Source organism: Antedon mediterranea, chromosome 2 (assembly GCF_964355755.1).
Source record: "Antedon mediterranea chromosome 2, ecAntMedi1.1, whole genome shotgun sequence".
Classification (NCBI taxonomy): domain Eukaryota; kingdom Metazoa; phylum Echinodermata; class Crinoidea; order Comatulida; family Antedonidae; genus Antedon; species Antedon mediterranea.
In genome coordinates, this window is record NC_092671.1 from 1,914,302 (window position 1) to 1,931,901 (window position 17,600).

At 34.3% G+C, this 17,600-nt stretch overlaps 3 protein-coding genes across 5 annotated transcripts in view; 2 read left to right on the forward strand and 1 right to left on the reverse strand.

Moving 5' to 3' along the window:
- Positions 1–2,826, forward strand: part of LOC140040017 (ubiquitin-like modifier-activating enzyme 5) — a 62,932-nt gene extending 60,106 nt beyond the window's left edge. For both annotated transcript variants that reach the window (XM_072085639.1, XM_072085638.1), the window contains 6 exons: positions 132–236; positions 436–563; positions 822–957; positions 1,104–1,179; positions 1,344–1,450; positions 1,793–2,826. In XM_072085639.1, the coding sequence (XP_071941740.1) occupies positions 132–236; positions 436–563; positions 822–957; positions 1,104–1,179; positions 1,344–1,450; positions 1,793–1,867 (627 nt within the window). In that variant the 3' untranslated portion in view covers positions 1,868–2,826. The remainder of the gene's footprint in view (positions 1–131; positions 237–435; positions 564–821; positions 958–1,103; positions 1,180–1,343; positions 1,451–1,792) is intronic.
- Positions 2,827–5,483: 2,657 nt separating this feature from the next.
- Positions 5,484–16,746, reverse strand: LOC140040018 (nephrocystin-3-like). The gene is made up of 23 exons (XM_072085640.1): positions 16,659–16,746; positions 15,093–15,460; positions 14,730–14,855; positions 14,484–14,619; positions 14,202–14,336; positions 13,952–14,067; positions 13,432–13,616; positions 12,930–13,019; positions 12,378–12,519; positions 11,887–12,054; positions 11,571–11,789; positions 11,220–11,363; positions 11,007–11,104; positions 10,541–10,868; positions 9,820–9,984; positions 9,388–9,488; positions 8,832–9,055; positions 8,564–8,652; positions 8,072–8,310; positions 7,774–7,980; positions 7,237–7,477; positions 6,879–7,004; positions 5,484–6,651 (listed from the first exon to the last, which is right to left on the reverse strand). The coding sequence occupies exons 2-23, from the start codon at positions 15,399–15,401 to the stop codon at positions 6,373–6,375; spliced, it is 3,867 nt and encodes a 1,288-aa protein (XP_071941741.1). The 5' UTR covers positions 15,402–15,460; positions 16,659–16,746; the 3' UTR covers positions 5,484–6,372.
- A 225-nt stretch (positions 16,747–16,971) lies between these two features.
- LOC140040019 (uncharacterized) overlaps positions 16,972–17,600 on the forward strand; it is a 33,438-nt gene continuing 32,809 nt past the window's right edge. The window contains exon 1 of one of the 2 annotated variants that reach the window (XR_011842685.1): positions 16,972–17,088. The gene's annotated coding sequence lies outside the window, so the exon portion shown is untranslated. The remainder of the gene's footprint in view (positions 17,089–17,600) is intronic. The other variant, XM_072085641.1, reaches the window with a different exon arrangement.

The following is a 17,600-nucleotide window of genomic DNA, read 5'->3' on the forward strand; positions in this document are numbered from 1 at the left end:
AATGTTTTGTAGAAATACAAGTTAATTGAAAATAGACAATTTGTTGTAGTAAATATTAGATATAGAAAAAATTAATAACTAATACTTTTTCATTTTTACATCCTTATTCTTCCTTTTTTTGAATAATGTAGGCATGCAATGAATTGGGACAGAATTGGTTTGAGTCTGGTGTTAGTGAGAATGCTGTTTCTGGTCACATACAGTTTATTAAACCAGGAGAAACTGCATGTTTTGCTGTAAGTCTTTTATTATAAAAAAGAAAAAATAATCTGCATCAGCGGCAGGATAGACAAAGTGTTCAGTTCCGAAAAAAAGGATGAATTTAAGGCAAAATTAGATCACAATTATCGTCTTGAACAGTATTTACATATTTATTCATTATTCTGAAATTGTTTCTGAGGGAAATTTGTAATTTATATCACTTTTTTTCTATAGTGTGCCCCACCACTAGTTGTTGCTTCAAATATCGATGAGAAAACGTTGAAAAGAGAGGGCGTATGTGCTGCGAGCTTGCCAACAACGATGGGTATTGTAGCGGGATTTTTAGTTCAAAATACTCTGAAGTAAGTAATTTAAGTTTTTTTAAGTAAGTTTTTATTTGTAAGTCACATATCCATATCCAAACAGATAATCAAGATCCCAAACATCTGTACTGTATAGTTCTAATTCTAAATCTTAAATGTGTAATGTTGCCATACGAAAGACCAAGCCTTAATTCCTGTCTTGTTTTTCTCTCTTTTTGTCTAAATATTATAACTTTAGATTGTACTGAATTATTGTTTGTATTAAGACTTTATTTTGATAACATTTTATTTACTTAGGTACCTTTTAGGATTTGGAAATGTTACACATTATTTAGGCTATAGTGCTCTGACTGACTTCTTCCCTACAATGGCATTGAAACCTAACTCTACTTGTGAGGATAGCTTTTGCAGAAAACAACAGAAAGTTTTTCAGGTAATAGTGAATGACAAATTTACCATGTTTTGTAGAATTTTTCTCTTTTTTTTACCATCAGACTCTGGTAGATAGTAAATTAAAAATTGATCATCTACTCTCACAGAAATATTATAGTGTTTCATGAAAAACGTTTTTTTTTGTAGGAAAGTGAAGCAAAAAAGCCAAAAGAAGTCATAGAAGAAAAAGTTGAAGAAATTGTCCATGAGTCCAATGAATGGGGTCAGTAATACTCAAATATATTATTTTTACTTTGTGAAATGTTTATAATATACATTAACACGGCACTCTAGTAAGACCATGAAAACTAATCACACCATGTTTTGTACAAAATTGTATGTACAGTTTTTAATGTCACATGGATGCTACATTATCTTTGTTCGCAGGTATCTGTTTAGTATCAGAGACAAGTGATGAAGATCTAAAGTCCAAGCCAGCTCCTGAGCTTGTTGCGGGACTCTCATACTCGTATGATAAACCTGAATCAAAAAAAGTAAGTGAAGTTAAGTGATGATGCATTGTGATGAGATAGTAGGGAACTTTCGGTTTGCAACAAACAACGCATTGATGTGTCGTTGATCGTCTCCTAGCCTTAGAAACCGCCAAAACTGTGTCGAGGAAGCATGCTTCAGTGCATGCGCACAATGAATTAACATGACCTAACTGGTTGCTACTCATCATGTGTCGCATCTCGGGAGCTCCCTGATTGGAAGATGACAGTGATATCATAGATGAGGGTGATGTTGACCATCAAAGTGATGATAATGATGAGTGAAAGTGATAAGATAATGATGAAAGGGGGGATGAGATAATGATGGAAAGTTAATTTTTTTAGGTTGATGCAGCAGAGGAAGTTGGTAATGATGAATTATCTGTAGAAGACCTAATGGCTCAAATGAAAGCTCTTTAAGGAACATCATTATAAAGCCACATGAAGACAAAACTGAGGATTCAGAATAACATCATTTTGTCAACACATGAAAACAGTAACTTGTAAAGTCAAAACTGCAGAAATATCCCATTTTGTTCCATTTTTTTCATTCGATGATGTTCTTGGAGAAGACAGCTTTTATGGTTTTTATCAAAATAGCTTTCTTAAAACATCCATGAAATATTCTAAGCGAATATTTCTAATATTTTTATGAGAAGATATTTATTATGAAAGGTCACATATTGCAGGGCATCATTTATAAGGAGCGCCTGCGCGACCGCGCTCCTCAACAGGCTTCGAGGAGAGCAATTTATCGCGCTCCTTAATTTTCAAAATAGAGCCTAGCTTTTGACAGTGTTGATTTTTCTGTCAAGAGGCCTAAAAACACGTGGATTTTTAAAAGTTAAAACCAATCTAGGCCTAGGCTAATAATATATAAGCTAAGTTATAAAGCTACAAGCCTAATGGCAGTCCCTCGTTTTTAAGGATCGCGAGCGCGATCGCAATCAACAACCTTCGAAAAGGAGAGCAATTCATCGCGCTCCATCTCACCTAGTGCGACGAGGTACAAACAAAGGGGATTCCCCTGCCTGCGCGCATTCAAGGGCGAGTTTACTTCATCGCCTCATAGTGCAACCAGTACGGTGTCATAGAAACACCTCCTTTACAGGAAGATCATGTCCCAACCAATAATTTTTCCCTTTATGTTTTTATGGAACGAGTTAATAAAATATATTTAATTTTAAAAGGAAACATTAATATAGGAGGCCTAAATATAATGTTTATTATTTAAAAAAGCTTAGCTGCTGGTTGCTTTAATTATGTCATTTTGAAGATGGATTATTTCTTCGAAAGTTCTAACCAATTTTGGTCACTCAAATCCTCCTCAAAACACGTGCTGACGTGTGACGTCAGCACGTCAGCATCTTCTAGAAGCTCTCTCAGCCCTCCCCTATTGTGCGTGCGCCCATGTGTGACACATGTAAATGTTATGCGCGATTTGAACGATTTGCGCAATTTGAAATTGCGCAAAAAAAATCCTTGCGCAATTTGAATTGAAACATGTGTTTCAAATTGCGCAAGCAACGTATTAAATTGCGCAAGTAATCTGCAAATTGCGCAAGGTTTTTCGACAGATTGTGAAATCATGCACACCCATATTTTTATAGTATTTAATTTCTAAGAATGATTCAAAATTAAAGATAAATATCACATTTCCTTATTTTAGTAGTGCAAATATTGTTATAAGTTAGCATACCGTCGAAGAACCGACGAAGGAAAACGAAGCGGTGGTGTTCCACCAGGCGGGCGCGGCGCGGGCGGCCGGCTATACTAGGCCTACTCTAGCCTAGCTAGGGTCTGGACTACTGATACTGACTAGGTTACATGGCCTAGCTTAAACTAATATTAAAAACTTAAAAAGTGAGTATTAAACATTATCTTCATTGAAATGGTCTTATTTATATAATAAAATACTAAATTTTAAACTCCTCGGCCTAGCCTAGCCATGTATGGGAAAATTTACAGTTCGTTTTCAAATTGCGCAAAGGTGTCATATTGCGCAAGAACTATCTTGCGCAATTTACAAATTGTGCAGCGCAATTTAAAATTGCGCAAAGATTTTCTTGCGCAATTTGAAATTGCGCAAGTTGATTGCGCAATTTGAAATTGCGCAAAAAAATCCTTGCGCAATTTTAAATTGCGCAAGAATTCTTTGCGCAATTTCAAATTGCGCAAGGATTTTTTTGCGCAATTTCAAATTGCGCAAATCATTCAAATCGCGCATAACATAAACACGATCAAATATCTTTCTTAATTATTTTAAAATGACACTTTGTAACTTATTATCAATATTTTAATGGCTGTTGCATGTTAGAATTGTATAATTTATGAATTGCAGGTAAATACTTTTCAGGTTTTCTGTCTGATTTCTAGGCCAACAAGCTAGGCTAGAAAAGCTAGGCTAAAGGCATAATAGTTGGCCAGGACAGGATTCTCCAGGCTCCTGAAACCCAATCTACCCAGGCAGGCCATAAAAAAAAATTGGCTGGAGTTTTTTTACTGTAGAATAATACGATCCCCACGGAAAATATTGTGTGTAAAGGTGGGTGTGGGGGATTTTAGGGGAGAGGTACAGTATACATTTGTTGTGCCCGGGGGAGGGGGGGGGGGTTTATCCCCTGTCGGGCAAAAAAATGTGTACAAAAAATTAATAAGGGCCAGCCATTTTTAATAAGGGCGACCATCCTTCAACTTCAACATAAATATTTGAGGAGAGCGATTTAAAATTTTTGCAAGGAGAGCGAATTGCTCTCCTCGGTGATTTGAGGAGAGCGATTTGTTGCTCTCCTGGGTTTTGCATACGTGATGCCCTGATATTGCATTTACTTATTTTAAATAAATGTTTGCTATCAATTGTGCAATTTAATCATTATTTTTTTGACCAAACTATAATGTAAATTTATTACAAAACGGATTGTTCAATACTAATATGATAAACCTGGATTTATGAGTTTATCATATGAGTATGATAAGTTTAGCTGTTCAATTATTACATTCAAACATTCAAATGGTTGAATTTTAAAATGTGCATGCGTGAGATATATATTAAATAAATAGTAGTACACCAAATAGTTGTTGTGTAAATGCATGTATGATTAGCATCCAAAAATACAGTTTCTCTACAGGGGTTCTGAATGAGGTAGTAAAATCTATGCAGATTTGGCCAAGCATAAAAATATGATTAAACCTGTAAAAACCAATTTTACAAACTCATTGTAATGAAAACAGGAAATTCATGGTTGAAATCAAATCCTGAAGAATCCTTGGAAATTTAGCTATTTCTAGCTTGTTTGTATTTTTGTAATTATTTCTTTAGTATTTAACTTGTTGGTTCATCCATGTGTGTATTTCCTTAATGGTTTACTGGAATTACCATAAACATTTCTGTAAGGACCTTATTTGAATATGCACTCCAATCAATTAGGTACCACCAGTCGCAAAAACCAAATAATAATAAATAATAATGATAATAATAATAATAATAATAATGATGTTCGGCAACCTTTTTTTATCATTTTGGAAATTGTATTTTATGTTTGAATTTCCGCTGATTCACCGAAAAAAATTCAGCACATCGTGGGGGTTTCCCCTTTAACGTACACAACACAATTGTCACGTCGCCACAGTTCATGCAGGATGTTGCATTACATTTTATTGTGATTATTGATCAAAACAAGTCGACATTCAGCAACATTAAAAGGCGCTTACTATGCTAAATTATTATTATAATCGTTTTTTTTGTTCAATGTCTTAAGCCACCCTGCTGCCCTTAAAAATGTTTCGCGTCCCAAATTTGGGTTACGGCCTGCTGCCCTTATTTAGGAGAACGTCGTTTAAAAAAAATGAAAATTTGAAGCTATATTGTGTTGTCTTTGGAAATGCCAGACGGGCATCACTGGTTATAAGTATAAGCACTTACTGAAAACATAATTTAGTAAGCAAGCAAAGAATTTAAATTGGTATGTTATTGAGCAAGTATCTTTTTAATATAGCATATTGATAATCTTAGTTTAACTTTTCTTGTTCTCCTTTTTTCCATATGGTAGTGTTTGGCATGTTTTATTGATATCTCAATGTTGTCTCTTGATACAAATTATGTATTGAATTAGCAGCTGTCAATGACAAATAAAACATAACAATGCATATATTATGAAAATATAATTTATTCATATTTAAATATTAATTAAAATATGCTATGTCTATAAAATATACCCAAGGTGGCATAAATACCCTACCATAGTAAAGCACATATAAAATATCTTAATAAATAAAAGGTTACAAGGAATTATGTTTATAGGAAAGTCATTTGGCAAATATTTTATACAAATGTTACAAAAATATTACACTTTTTAAAAAAAATAAATGTTTAGGCCAGTGAAATCCTTGCCATAAAAGGAGTTGATTTAATTTAAGTTGTTTTTTATTTTGATTAGGTGTAGCAATCTAGAATAGACTGATTAAATACCAAGTTCTTTCATGATTCACTTCCTGTAATTTTTGGTTTATTTGCATATTTAAGCAGGTGTGATTTGACTATTGTTGAACATGCCTTTGTATTTGTGCTGTCATTACAGCCCGAGAGGTGTGACAACAATGATGTATTCACAGTGTAGGCTCAAGAAATGCAGCCTGAGCCATGTCAGACCTACAGTACAATACTGCTAGGCCTGAGTCATGGAACAAGATGCTAGTACTACAGTAGCAGTAGGCTGCACTTTTATGGTAAGATTTCAATTATTACATTTAAACCATGATTTAGTTGCATTTAAAGTTGTTACTTTGATGTCCAAATCCAAACCTCAAAATTACTTGATTTTGTATTTCATCCTTAGGATAATAGTCTTTAACTCTAGTAAATCTGTTTAGAATGTAGTAGAGTTGCATGTACATGTTTGAAGCCCACCCTTTCCATACACCCATTATCACCTGGGGTCTGGAAAATACGCACCCTGGCCAGCCACTGAATTCCTAGCTACTGAGGATCCACTTATAGATTTGCTAGTAAACGACATAGCATCCAGATCCTTGATTTCTGTAGCACGCTTGTACAATTGCGCTGCGTTCTGATATTCTCCTTGCTCGTAGCGCAACACGGCCAAATTGCGTAGTGTTTCCGCTACTTGTGGGTGATGCTGCCCAAATGCGTCTTCATAAATTTTCAAGGCGCGTTCATATAGTGGTAACGCTTCATGATGTGTACCCTGAAAATAATAATATTGGTACTAATGAATCTGTTTATTTCATTATGGAGGGAGTGCAGAATCTGTTTGGGCTTTAGACTAGTCTCACTCTAGGTTATTGTTCATTGTAAAGGAATATTACTGTATTATTACTAAAGGTTTTAATTCATTTAGTTGAGAAAACTAATAATGTTTTTTTAGGTTAGATTAGAATTACTGTATAATTTAATTTGATATTGATATATTACCTGTTGACAGTGTAGCACTCCCAGGTTGACTAGTGCTGTAGCAACACTTGGATGTTTCTCACCAAAAGTGTTCTCACGAATATCAACATATTGTTCATACAGTGGCTTAGCTAGCTCAAATTTACCCTAAGAAGAACAAATGTTAGTAATGTGAATAGGGAAGAAACTGAATTAACCTTCATGAATTGTGTTTAAAATATGCATTTACAATATTAGTTGCAAATACTGCCATCGATGTTTTTTCGATGCAGCGAAATTATAAATAAATTATTTTAAAAAAAATTGTATAGTTTCTGGTACTTTGAGCATTACAAAACTAGGTTTAATTTTACAGTAAGTAGGCCTGTACACTGTATACCTGTTTTCTATATAAGGTTGCTAGGTTCTTGATAGTGGCTGCAATTGATGGATGTTCTTTTGGCAACGTCTTCTGTCTAATTTTTAGCGCCCTCTCAAACAATGGTTCAGCTACGTTAAGTTCTTTTCGATCGTTGTACAACGATGCTAAGTTATTAAGAGATTGCGCAACATCCTGATGTTCTGATCCAAGCGTTGCTTCACGCATCGCTAAGGAGCGTTTGAAATAGGTTTCAGAAGTACTGAAATATATAATTATGATAGATCATTGATTTGTTAACTATTGACTTGATTTTCTCTTAATTGTTATTGTACAAAGTTGGAAAGATTTAGTAGTCAATGATGGTGTAAGCTGTTCTATAGTTTTTAATACCAGGATATTGATCATGGTAAGCACTAAAGCAAGCTCATACAGGGGATAAATCGATTTTCCAGTAAACTGAAGACTACATTTACATTGCTACGATAGAAATGGCAGTAACAATACTTTTGTATTTTTCAGCAATCTCAGTACTTTAGTCTACATAATGCTTTATACCTTTGTTTATTTTGTAGATAGTACAATACCCCTAATTCATTCAATGTTTTTGCTAATTCTGGTGTGTCTGGTCCAGTAGCTAGTTCCTCTAGCTGCAAGGCACGTTTCTGTAATATACTACCATTACCATGTGTTGTCAGTTGAGGTGGTTGAATCTTCCGCTTCAATGCTGCAACATGCTTTTGTAGTGGTTCTGCCTGATCATGTCTAAAACAAAAGGAAATACATAAATATTATGTACATCCTTTAATGTGTTACTGTGTGTATCATATTCTGAAGGAATGCCAAAAATACTTACTTGTTTTGTTTACGATACAAAAACGCCAAAGACTCAAGAACCTTCACCACCGACTCATGTTCGTTACCAAAAGCATTTCCATTGATGTCCAGAGCTTGTTTAAAGTAGGCCTCAGCCGTAGCAAACTTACCCCACTGTCCGTGTAGGCCTCCAAGGAGATAAAAACACTGTGCTACACTGGGGTGATCAGGATCGATTGATTCCCTCACTTCAAGAGCTCGATTAAGGGGAACCACAGCCTAGGAAATAAAAAACCACAATACTGTTTATTGTATTTACTGCACTTTTTATGTATAAATCAATTTGTAGTCTATATTCATTTCCTATACTTAGTATTTAATTGATTTATTTGGGCATTAATAGCTGTTTTTGAGTTTAGCTTCCTCATTTTAAAACCTAGTATCTGTGTTTAATACACATTAAATCCTCAGGTTCATTTGTAATAATTTTACCATTATGCAACAATAATAATACACGTATCTACATTCTCACCTGATTTAGAAGGCCCAAGTCCTTTAAAAATATTCCCAGCATTTCATACATATCTGCAATGCGAGGCAATGTGTACACTCCACCTAGTTCTAAAGAAAAATAATACAACTTGCATTCAAAAAGAAAGACTTTGATAAATACATTGGTAATGCAATCCAAGTATAATCCCACCCCCTATTTTTTAGCCCCTAGGACTATGCCTGTCATATACAGTATGGTAATAATAATTTAACAGATTTCTAAAAAAATATTTTTTTTAATGACTCACTCTCTTCAGCTTTCTTAATTGCATTGAAATACTCTGTTGCCATGGCAGTTTTATCATATCCTGCGCTCTGCCAGTACCCAATAAGTTCACCACACCGCCCTCTGGAGTACAACAGTTGAAACACAAACAGATCACTAATGCATGTTTTAAGTTTTGCCATGTCGTCTGTTTGTAGGATCAGCCACGGCAACTCGTCTACAACACGACCAGTAACATATCCCGGCCTAGCATACACAGTTAAAAGTAGTATATATAATTGAAAACTGTCACACTGCATAATCTTCTCTAAAGCTTTGTCGTATTACTACCATATTTGAGCATATCACTACCATATTTGAGCATATCACTACCATATTTGGGAACACTTTTTTTTCAAACTAGTTTGATAGTGTAGACAGAGCTTTAGGCAATGTAAGAATCATAAGGCAGCTCAGTTAGAATCTTAAAACCTGCACTAGATATATATATAGATATATATAGATATATATATATTTCAATCAAAGAGATTAAGTCACTCTAACCCAGCCCAATACGCCTAAATTTGTAAACTAATTACCTCAAAGAATTTGAAAAATAATCAAGCAGCAGTTGATTGGCGGAAGAAAGTTCTTTCTCGTGGACACCCATACAGTAGCGGATCTGAACGGCTTCCATAACCTTACATTAATATAAAGATTAATTACATAAAATTAAAATATAACTCTTTTTTGTATGTAAATTGTATTATACAATTTTTTATTGTATAAATTATTGCGTAAACTTTGACCAAGTATATCTTAGAAACATCTGACTTCTATAGACAGTGGTGGAAAGGAATACGAGCATGTAAAGTACATTTGCATATATAATAGATAATACACCTGTGTTAATATAAACTTTGTTTTTGTTTTGGTTGTATGTATTTTTCTTTAGCTGTTATTGGACGCAATTCAGTTTTTAACTGCCATGTCTTTAGCATAAAATGTCAACATCAAATATAGCGTCCAACCTGTTCATGTGCAAATGATATCAGTCCAGCACGGTAGTTTAAAACATGTCTATTGATGAGGTCATACAACAGAGGTGACCAGAATATCCATGTCAACTCTGGAATTAGATGGAATAGCTCGGATTCTGCAATGCCATTACGGGAACAACACATTATTTGCATTATCTAGAAAAATAGAAATTAAAATGCATCAGTGCTTTTATTTAAAGATGCAGTTTCATAGCGAAAGATAGAAATGTTTGAAAGTTATTATTAGTTGGGTTATAATTGTAATGTTTGTCTCCCAGATATTTGTTGGAAACAAGTTGAGTTTTCCCCCCAAACTTTTACAGCTTATTTTGGCATAGATATCTGGAGTTTTTTGGTGTTTTTATAATCTTTTGCTAAATAAAAGAAAGATATTTGTAATAATATAAACTGTAGCTAGTAGATAGTATTAACTATATATTGTGACTATAGGCTTGCTTTTGCTCTCAAATTTAGGTATCAATACTTAATTTACCAAAGACTATGAAGTAATTACAGTACTTGAATGTACATTAGAAACAATATGTTACTACACAGATTCTATGTTGATATAAAGTTTCAGTATACCACGTAAAGTTAGTTTTGAAAAGAACTGTTGAGTTTTTCGAAATTTCGATCGGTGTACTTTGATCGTCTTCATATCAACATATTGATTTTGCCATTCAAACAATATACATAGATTCTGTTTACACACCCTTTTCAGTAGGCCTCTATTAGACACGCCCTCATGCTCAATCTCTAACGTCTCAAGTACGTGTCTATACAGTTCAATTGTGTCGGCATACTTCAGACACGCTTCAAGTTTCTGGTCCAAGTCCATCATTGTCTGATTAAAATGGATCAACTCATCAATCAGCACCATGATGTAGAGAGGTAACCGCGTACTAGGCATTCGGCAGTGAGATAAAAGACGAGACTGCTGCTCGCTGGATAGACTAAAGTTTTTGATATTGCACTCGGCACGGACAAGTTCTTTGACATGCTTTGGGGTTAAAGGTTCAAGGTGAAGGGTTGGCCATGATCTGAAGAAAGAAAAATTAGACAGTTAGAAGAATTGTTTAATCCTTTGTTAGTTTGAAGTGAACTTCTACCATCAAAATTGGTATCGATTGAAAAACGTTTTTGAAGAGTAAACAAAGGTACAGTATAAGCAGTTTTACCTCCATGCTTGAGGACGGGCATCAGCACTAACCGATACAATAACACGAACATCAACCGGAAGAGGATCTAATAACCACTGCATATTAGACTCTGCATTCTGAAAATATGATAAATATAAATAAAAATATTTATTTATAAGTCTTCATTACTACATTAGTTTTTATTTTTCAATTTTTCAATATATTAAAATAATTTATATTTTGATTGCTCACTTGTAATTGTTCCATGGAATCAATAACCAAGATAATTCCTCCAGGAAATTTGGTTGAAACACGCTCAAGCCACCTTGGAAACTCTTCAAGGAGTCTAGCTGGGTCAGAGGTTAAAGTTGGAGGCGAAGACACGTATTGTAGAAGCTGCAAGAAATTATTATTTACTAAACCTTAAATTTTAAATTAATTCTATAGTTCATTAAATATACATTAGAACATTATTGAATAGCTTTTCTTCTTTTTTTCTTCTTTTTCTTCTTTTTTTTTATTCAGAAGTTTGTAAGAGAAATATACATATTATGTATTATGTAACAAACTAAATAATTAAATATATTTATTAATATTTCAAACCTGTGTTGTCATTCTCCTAATCATGTTGACAGAATCAGCACTGCATGTTTTTGACGATCCTACAAAATGGTAAAGAATGAGACTAGACCTTGCATGCTTCTGTTGCAAAGATATCCACTTGGCTAGAAGCAGTGACTTGCCCGAACCAGATGGCCCACAGATCAGATATGGTGGCAATGGCCCTGCTGCAATCACATGATCATTCAATCTTTCATAATGCTTAAAAAATCAAAGAAATTTACGGATCATTTGAGATTTGCTCACTTATTTGACAAAATTATTTCATCACTATCATAATTGTCATTATCATACATACTTTTTCAAAACCTAGCTCACAAGTTGAAACCAATGCCAACTCAAATATTTCCAACTGTTCTGCATTACTGTAAGCATCCCACGTTACGTTTGTATCATTTGACCCTATACTTTGCAATTCATGATCCACCATTTTACCATTCTTCTCTTCCATTGGCAAGCCAAGTTCCTGAAAACACGCATATAGGATTCGTCAAAAACACAGCTAGCCAACTTTGTTTATAGACAATTTTATAAGTAATCTAATAACTAATTAGATGTGGACTTTAATAGAGCAATGTCTATTTCAGGAAACTAAACATTCTTATGCTCTGTCTACACTATCAAAAAAATAACTACCCTATTTGGGAACATCAATACCATTTTTTTTGTCAAACTAGTTTGATAGTGTAGACAGAGCTTTATGCAGATAGCTGTGTTCTGATAACATCCTTGTACTGTGTCGCATAGACTTTTTGTTGGTTGGTGGAATATATTTGTACACAAACTCACTAATCTTAAAAGTCTTGTCAGCTCTCTGTATGCTTCTTTAGCCCCTTGAGTTGGATCGTCATATTTATCAATAATCTTACAGCGCCCTCTTTCATGCACAAGCCGCTTCATTTCGCAAGCTTCCTTGTTATTACCTTTACAACTATTGGGAGAAAAAAGGTTATTTTTACTGAAATGCGGTACAAACAGAAAAAGGTCTATTTATCAGACTGTGTCTTGCCGAATATTTTGGCACATATGGCATTTCATACACATAATACTTGTGTTCAAAAACAGAAAAAAATCGAAATGCCAACTGGTGGACTAACATAAATAACTAGAAGAACAGAATAATGATTATGTTTTAGACAACGCCATGATTCAATGTCTGTGTTCTATTCAACTGATTTACCAGGTGCTATATCTGATCTTACATATATACAAAAATATAGTTATGGCCCATGATCAGACCTCCCAACTTAGACAATTAAATATCAGAAAAAACACAGAAATATTGGGAGAGTTGGAAGGTCTGCATGAAATTAAATTATTGACACAGATTATATTTATTACTTTTTGTAGGCTGGATTTCTGAAGCAGAAAATAGCTGGTCTTGCTCCAGGATTCATGTGATGTGCTATGTTATATTCCTCTGCAGTAAATCTGAAGAACAAAAAGTAATACACAATTACAATAAAGCCATTAGTGTCAATACTTTATAGTACAAGTTTTGGTGCTTAAATATTGTCAATAAATAAAATTAAAAAAATAATATTTATTGGTCCATCATAAAATTTGTTGGAAATTAATAGTAAATATATACTATTAAGCTCCTTCTACACTATCAAACTAGATTGACCAAATATGGTAGTGATACGCCCAAATATGGTAGTGATATGCCCAAGTATGGTAGTGATAAGACATCATCGTGTCCATATATTTGATAGTGTAGAACATAGCTATCATAATGGTTTTTAAGCAGATTTCCACTGTAGCCCTACCATAGCATGACCGTATCATCAGTCAGCAATCAGGGTGATACTGGCTGTCATTAACACAGAAATAAAATGTTTACCTGTCAGTATGGCCACCTAAGAATGCCAAAAACATTGTAGCCTGTTGCAGTTGTCTTTGGCGCACCTCATGTTGTACTACAAGTTCATCGTCTGTCATTTCTTTACAATTGTCCGTTCTTAAATGAACAAGAAGAAAAAAGCGTCCTTCCATTTCACAAAGTTGTTTCAGCTTTGCTTCGTATTCCTAAATATTAAAAATTATAATTTAATAAAATTTGTATTGGGTATATGTACTTAAATAATAAGTATTCATTTAAGTCAATTTTTAAGGAATTCCCTTAGGTAGTAGTATATCCTTTCAATACTAAGTAAATCATTTCCCATTAGCCTTAGTGTGATTGTTGAGCACAGGCTCTCAAATATATCTGCAGTAAGTATTATCATTGATGGATTACAGTTTATATAAATGCTATTTTCAATTTTTTGATTTTTAGGAGTTGTAATTATTGTCATGGTTTATATATTGTCCTTTGAGTGATGTTTCCTTGTTATTGTAAATTGATTTTAAAAGTAATTAACCATTTTAAATATATCAACTTCGGCTTGCATGTTGCTAGGAGCACTCAAGTAAACAGTAATGACACGAGATGTAACTTCTTGATAAAATGGTGTCAACATACTTGGAGAAATTCCACCTATCAGAAATAAATAAAAATTCTCAATAGCACCACTTTTTTACTCATTTTTTTTTAGGAATTAGGATTAATATTATTTTAATACTTAATTGGAGAGCTTTTTAATAGATTATAAATTTGACAAATAAACACACCATTGTAACTATTTACAAATAAACTTTCATTATCGACCGGATTGTATGGATTGTCTGGCCCTCTTGCGTGTAAAGATTGTAACTGAGTTGTACTGCCGAGCGAGGGCTCACTTTCTACAGTTGTCCACCAATCACCTGCAACAAAAACGGCAGAAAAAAAAATTAATTTAACCTGTTTTTTTGTTTTTTTTAAAGGGTTTGTTTATTATAATTTAGCCCAAGTAACCTAACCCAAAAAATTGTTTCTTTCCCCAATGTTCCATACCAAGTGAAACAACATACCATTTGTATCCACATTTGCTGGACTTGGGGATTTTAAACTAATGTGAGGTAAATTTGAATTTTGTAAGGTCACTTCTAGGTCACGACGAGATTTAAGCAAATCTCTTATCTCACTCTCTTTGGTTTCTCTGAATATCTATAAAACAAAAACAAAAAACATTTATAAGATGGAAACTTGAGGGAAAAAATGGGTGGCATAGATATAAGGATAACTTTTGCCATCATAAGAAAAAAAACTATATCTACCTTGAAATTATGCTGGACCTTGTTGCGATCTTGTTCAAATATATTAGCTCTGACCATGGCCTGATATTCCGAGTCGCACGCCAAGTCTCTTTCAACTCTCAATTTATTACAGGTTTTTTGAAGAGCCTATAAAATAAAATAATGTACAAAGAATTATTACAGAGCAATGTAATATGTAAAAAACGTTTATTTAATAAAACATTTTAATTAATGCTGTCTTATAAGCTCTGTATACACTATATCAAACTAGTTTGACAAAAAAAGTGTGATGTGCCCAAATATGGAGGTGATATGACATCATCATGTCCATATGGGCACATCACATTTTTTTGTCAAATTTTAATAGTGTAGATGAGGCTTTACTTGTAATTCTGCTCTTAAACGTCTATTCTCGCTTTCAAGTTTCTTCTCCTTTTTAGCAAGATCTGCAACCTCTGTTTGTTTACTGTACTTGTAAGTTTCAAAATCCCTTCGTATACGATCAAGCTCGGTATTCTCCAATTCCACGGATAAGGCTGACCTCATACTAGCTCCTTTGCCCTTGCGTCCAAGCGTTAATGAGCCAACTGACGGTAGAAGGGTTCTACGAGGTTTGACCTCTATTGGTATCCTTGTTACCACCCCTGTGTCACCGGCCTCGCCCCTTACACTAAAGGAGCTTCCTGTTCCCATGTTTTGGTTTTTTTATGCCTTTTTAAAAAACGTTTTCTCTTTTTTGTCCATCTACAGTTCTGTGGAATAAAAAGGTATTACTGTAGTAATATTAGGAACATACTCCCAGATCGGTAAAATTATTCCATTGACTACCAAAATTTAAGTTTCAATATTAACCACCATTTAAGCTGTTTTTTAGTCTCATTCCAAAATTGTTTATATCTCTACCAAGCTACCTTCTTTGTTTTCTACTCTTATTCAGACTCCACCCTGTCTCCCTTTGTTATATTTTTTTTATTCCTGTCCACCCAGGCAGCACTTATTATTATTATTTATTGCCAAAAACCAGATACAAACAAACAAAAACACAGAAACTAAGGGAGTAGGCAGGAACCTAAAAGTGAACCTAATCACTATAACAAGAGTTCAGGTTCCGTACTCCCAAAGTAACAACAATGATATATAATAAACTATATAAAAATATTTAAATAACAAATAGACGAATCAACAGCGTCAATATAAAATAAACGGATAAAATACATTATAGTCGATTCAACAAAGTCAATATAAAACATGTGATTTAAGTGAATTTAAAAATGTTGGAAAACTGTCTAAAATTAAAGAATTTTCCAGCTTTATACTATATGACGTTATCCAAATTCCTTCACTTGCACTGATGAAGGGCTAGTGTTGCCCGAAAGCTTTGCTAACTTTTCTGGCTATTTTACTTCTTGTTTTGATTTAGCTTTTCACTTTTATTTTTTATCTCTATTGAGATCCAGCCACTGATACCCACAGCATTGTAATTTTTTCAGTAATTTGCCTTTGGATTTATATATATATATAACATACACTGTAAACAAGTTTACTATTGAAATTGGAACTAAATAAGTCTTTTCAAAATATTTGTTGTAGTACATATTATGGTAATGGTACCTGAACAATTGTCATCCAATAAATAAACAGTTATTAGGCCTAGGTTCTATTGCATTATTTTCAATCATACCAATCGATTACCAATTAATTTATACTAGTTAGGCCTAGGCCCTAGTTCCCGAACCAAGCCAGTCCCCGTCTGTCAGGATGTATTAGTAGTATACTAGGCTAGGCTTTGTTTGCGGAAGGCCTAGCTAGCCTAGGGTAGGCTACTACTAGCCTAGAGTAGTAGTAGGAGGCCTAGCCTAGTAGCAAGAGCCTAAATTAAACTAGCCTAACACTGCAGGGCTATTTACAGGTAACAGTGTAATAAAAATACTATTAAATATTAGCACTTACACTTATCAGTTTATATTTTTACATTTTATATAGAATAAAAGGAAAACATGTTTACAATCAACCGCAACAAAACACCACCATAACACAGAAAGTTTTTTATCACCAAAACATTTTTGAGCATAAACAAAATTGTAAAATGATGCGTTTAATTAGTTAATACAATCGTGCCAATCCGTAACTTTATGAAATTTATTTGTAACAACGTCTACTGGTTCCCGAGCTCATTGATCTCTAAAGTTGCAAGGGCGACCCCATCGTTAGACAACATTTCGCGCGCGGTCATTCACACATAAATTTTACAATTGTTATTCGCGAAGAAAGATAGAGAGTAGAGTTTCGGACGATCAACAGTCTGTTTATTGAGCGGCAGGATCAAGAGAGTTTATAGATATCGGGAGAAATTTATGTAGGAATGGGAGTATTGAGCTAGGTAAGTTAGTTGGTTAGTATTCATTGGTTTACTATTTTCTAGGGCCTGGCCCTAACTAATGTTTTTGGATCAACCAGGGAAACCGAGCCGACGACAAATCCCACCACCCCCGCACTGTTTGCATGCAGTGCTTCTAAACTTTTTTACCACCACATTCACCGGCCGGCTAAACAATGTTTGGCCTACCTTAGAAATGATCTTTTTCTTAGCTCTAGGATCTAGCTAGGCACGCCTGCTTCCTGGGGGCGGATCCAGGATTTTTATCAAGGGATTTATATAATAATGATAAATCATGATGTCAAAATGTAATTCATTTTTTTAGGTGTCAAAAGGGCCGGGCCGGGGGAAGCATGGATGAATCCTCCCGGGATCTTAACCTACCTGGATCCTCCCATTCGTCCCTAGATTCGTCCCTGGATCCTTCACATCCCATTATCTCTCCCCCCCCCCATTATCTTTCCCCCCCCCCCCCCCTTCACCTCCCTGGATATTCTGGTTTGTATGTTCATGAT

Excerpts from the sequence above, each read along its gene's own strand:
- LOC140040018 (XM_072085640.1), bottom strand. The coding sequence starts at position 15,401 with ATGGGAACAGGAAGCTCCTTTAGTGTAAGGGGCGAGGCCGGTGACACA. Across the intron at positions 12,055-12,377 it reads TGACAAGACTTTTAAGATTA|GAACTTGGCTTGCCAATGGA; the intron begins GTGAGTTTGTGT and ends GCGTGTTTTCAG. Across the intron at positions 7,478-7,773 it reads TATCTACAAAATAAACAAAG|TACTTCTGAAACCTATTTCA; the intron begins GTATAAAGCATT and ends TATATATTTCAG.